Below are 2,473 nucleotides of genomic sequence, written 5' to 3' on the forward strand. Positions count from 1 at the left end.
GGAGAATGGCGTGAACCCGGGAGGCGGAGCTTGCAGTGAGCTGAGATCCGGCCACTGCACTCCAGCCTGGGCAACAGAGCAAGACTCCATCTCAAAAAAAAAAAAAAATTTTTTTTCTTAATACCCTTATTATTAAACTATTTCCACAGATTTTTCTAGACTTCTTTTGCTCATTCAGTCCTCTCTGGTTTTCTGCTCTGAGAAACAAGTGATTCACCTTGCCGCTCGTGATCCTGGCAGTCCCAGCTGCCTGGCCCTGGAAACCCACCCACCATGCCAGGATCACATCTGAGATCGTGGCATAGCCACAGTTAACCATGCACAAAATGCTCACCAACACTGCCTAGAAGGCTCTAGACGTTCAGGACACAGCACACTCAGGAAGTCATGTGATGCTTAAATATTCTTCCACTAAGTAGGTACCACAACAACAAATAATCATTGTGCTATCAGTTTTTTGGCATAAGCCACTTGCCTTGGAGATGAGCTCATCATGATTGGCCAGGTGTGCTCTGCAGTGGATGCAGCTGTACGTTCGGTGACAATTCGGCAGATACGCTTGGAAAGTTTTGGACTTTGTCATTTTCACCATCTCTCCTGGGCACTCCTCACTCAGCTCAGGGCTGGTTCTGGAAGAACCGCGGCTCTGCTGGCCTCTCTGACAAAAGAAACACTGGAAAATGCACGCAAGAGCCGTCGTTGTCCAGGAGGGCGTGTGGCCCTGTCCACACAGCTGGGACGAGAGAAAAACGTAACCTGTCAACCAATCAGACAAAGTGGTGGGTTACAGAGAGAACATGCGTGTGAAGGAGGCACGTACGGGATTCATGCATTGCGAAGCAAACACGCGGGGGGCGGGGGCGGCAGGACTGGAAGTTAAAGATCTTTTTTTTTTGAGATGAAGGCTCGCTCCACTGCGCAGGCTGGAATGCAGTGGCGCAATCTCAGGTCACTGCAACCTCCTCCTCCTGGGTTCAAGCGATTCTCCTGCCTCAGCCTCCGAGTAGCTGGGACTACAGGAACACGCCACCACGCCCGGCCTCCCAAAGTGCTGGGATTACAAGCGCCACTGCGTCTATCAAGATCCAACTCTTTAGTATCAATTGTAGACAAAATGAACACTGAGCCCATGCCACTGCTTAACCACTTTACATGAAGTTGGAAGTGAAAAAGTGAACTCCTTTTACATGCAAATAATTTGAGAAAAACATTGATTCAAATTCTTCTTATACCAGGTTTGCCTTTGGGAAACATGAAAGAAGAGGCGGAACCAAGACTTCTAGTGAGCGGGCCCAGTGGCAGGGCCGGATGCACCCCACCCCGAATCTGGGAACTCACCATGCAGGGCACTAGGACACTGAGGAATGTGAGGGATGGGTCCAGTATTATTTAATCTTTAAGAAATTCCAGTCCTGAAATAAACCCTCATGTATGGTCAAATGATCTTCAACAAGGGTGTCAAGACCATTCGATGGGGAAAGGACAGTCTTTCAACAAATGGTGTCACAACAACTGGATGTCCGCCTGCAAAAATATAAAGCTGGACTCCTACCTAACACCGTACACAAATTAACTCGAAATAAAAGACCTAACTGTGAGAGCTAAGACTATAAAACTCTTAGAAGGAAACACAGGGGAAAAGCTTCATGACACTGGATTTGGCAATGATCTCTTGGATGCGATACCAAAAGCAGGGGCAGCAAAAGAAAAATAGACACATTAGACTTCGTGAAAATGTACAACTTTTGACTCGATGCAGCGCTCACACCTGTGGTCCCAGCACTTTGGGAGGCTGAGGTGGGTGGACCACTGGAGCCCAGGAGCTCAAAACCAGCCTGGGTAACAAAGAAATACCTCATCTCAACTAAAAATACACAAAATTAGCAGGGTGTGGTCCCTGTGCCTGTGGTCCCAGCTACTTGGGACAGCTGAGGGGGGAGGATGGCTTGAGCCTGGGAAGTTGAGGCTGAAATGGGTTGAGATCGTCCAACTGCACTCCAGCCTAAGCAACAGAGTGAAACCCTGTCTCTAAACTAATAAATAAAAACTTTTGTGCTTCAAAGGATACTATCAACAGAGGCAACCCAGAGAATGAGGGAAAGTATTTTAAAATCATATACCTGATAAGGTATTAATATCTAGAACACATATATTCTATTTTCTCTCTATACATATTCTCCATATATCTATATTCTCCATCCTAGTTATTGGAATATGTCAAAAAACAAAACACAAAAAAACTCCTACAACTCAGCAAAACAAACAAACTGGTTAAAAAAATGGATAAAGGGCCAGGCGTGGGCCGGGCACAGTGGCTCATGCCTGTAATTGCAGCACTTTGGGAGGCCAAGGTGGGTGAATCACAAAGTCAGGAGATCGGGACCATCCTGGCTAATACGGTGAAACCCTGTCTCTACTAAAAATACAAAAAATTAGCCAGGCGTGGTGGCGGGCGCCTGTAGTCCCAGCTACT

General features: G+C 46.9%; 1 protein-coding gene across 2 annotated transcripts in view; it reads right to left on the reverse strand.

Moving 5' to 3' along the window:
* The window catches only part of YPEL1 (yippee-like 1 (Drosophila)), a 40,295-nt gene that overhangs the window by 20,674 nt on the left and 17,148 nt on the right, over positions 1-2,473 (reverse strand). Inside the window, exon 2 of one of the 2 annotated variants that reach the window (XM_011987352.1) lies at positions 476-756. In XM_011987352.1, the coding sequence (XP_011842742.1) occupies positions 476-592 (117 nt within the window). In that variant the 5' untranslated portion in view covers positions 593-756. Of the gene's footprint in view, positions 1-475; positions 757-2,473 lie in introns of those variants that run through there. The other variant, XM_011987353.1, reaches the window with a different exon arrangement.

The sequence above is a fragment of the Mandrillus leucophaeus genome, unplaced genomic scaffold, assembly GCF_000951045.1.
Source record: "Mandrillus leucophaeus isolate KB7577 unplaced genomic scaffold, Mleu.le_1.0 Scaffold308, whole genome shotgun sequence".
Taxonomy (NCBI): domain Eukaryota; kingdom Metazoa; phylum Chordata; class Mammalia; order Primates; family Cercopithecidae; genus Mandrillus; species Mandrillus leucophaeus.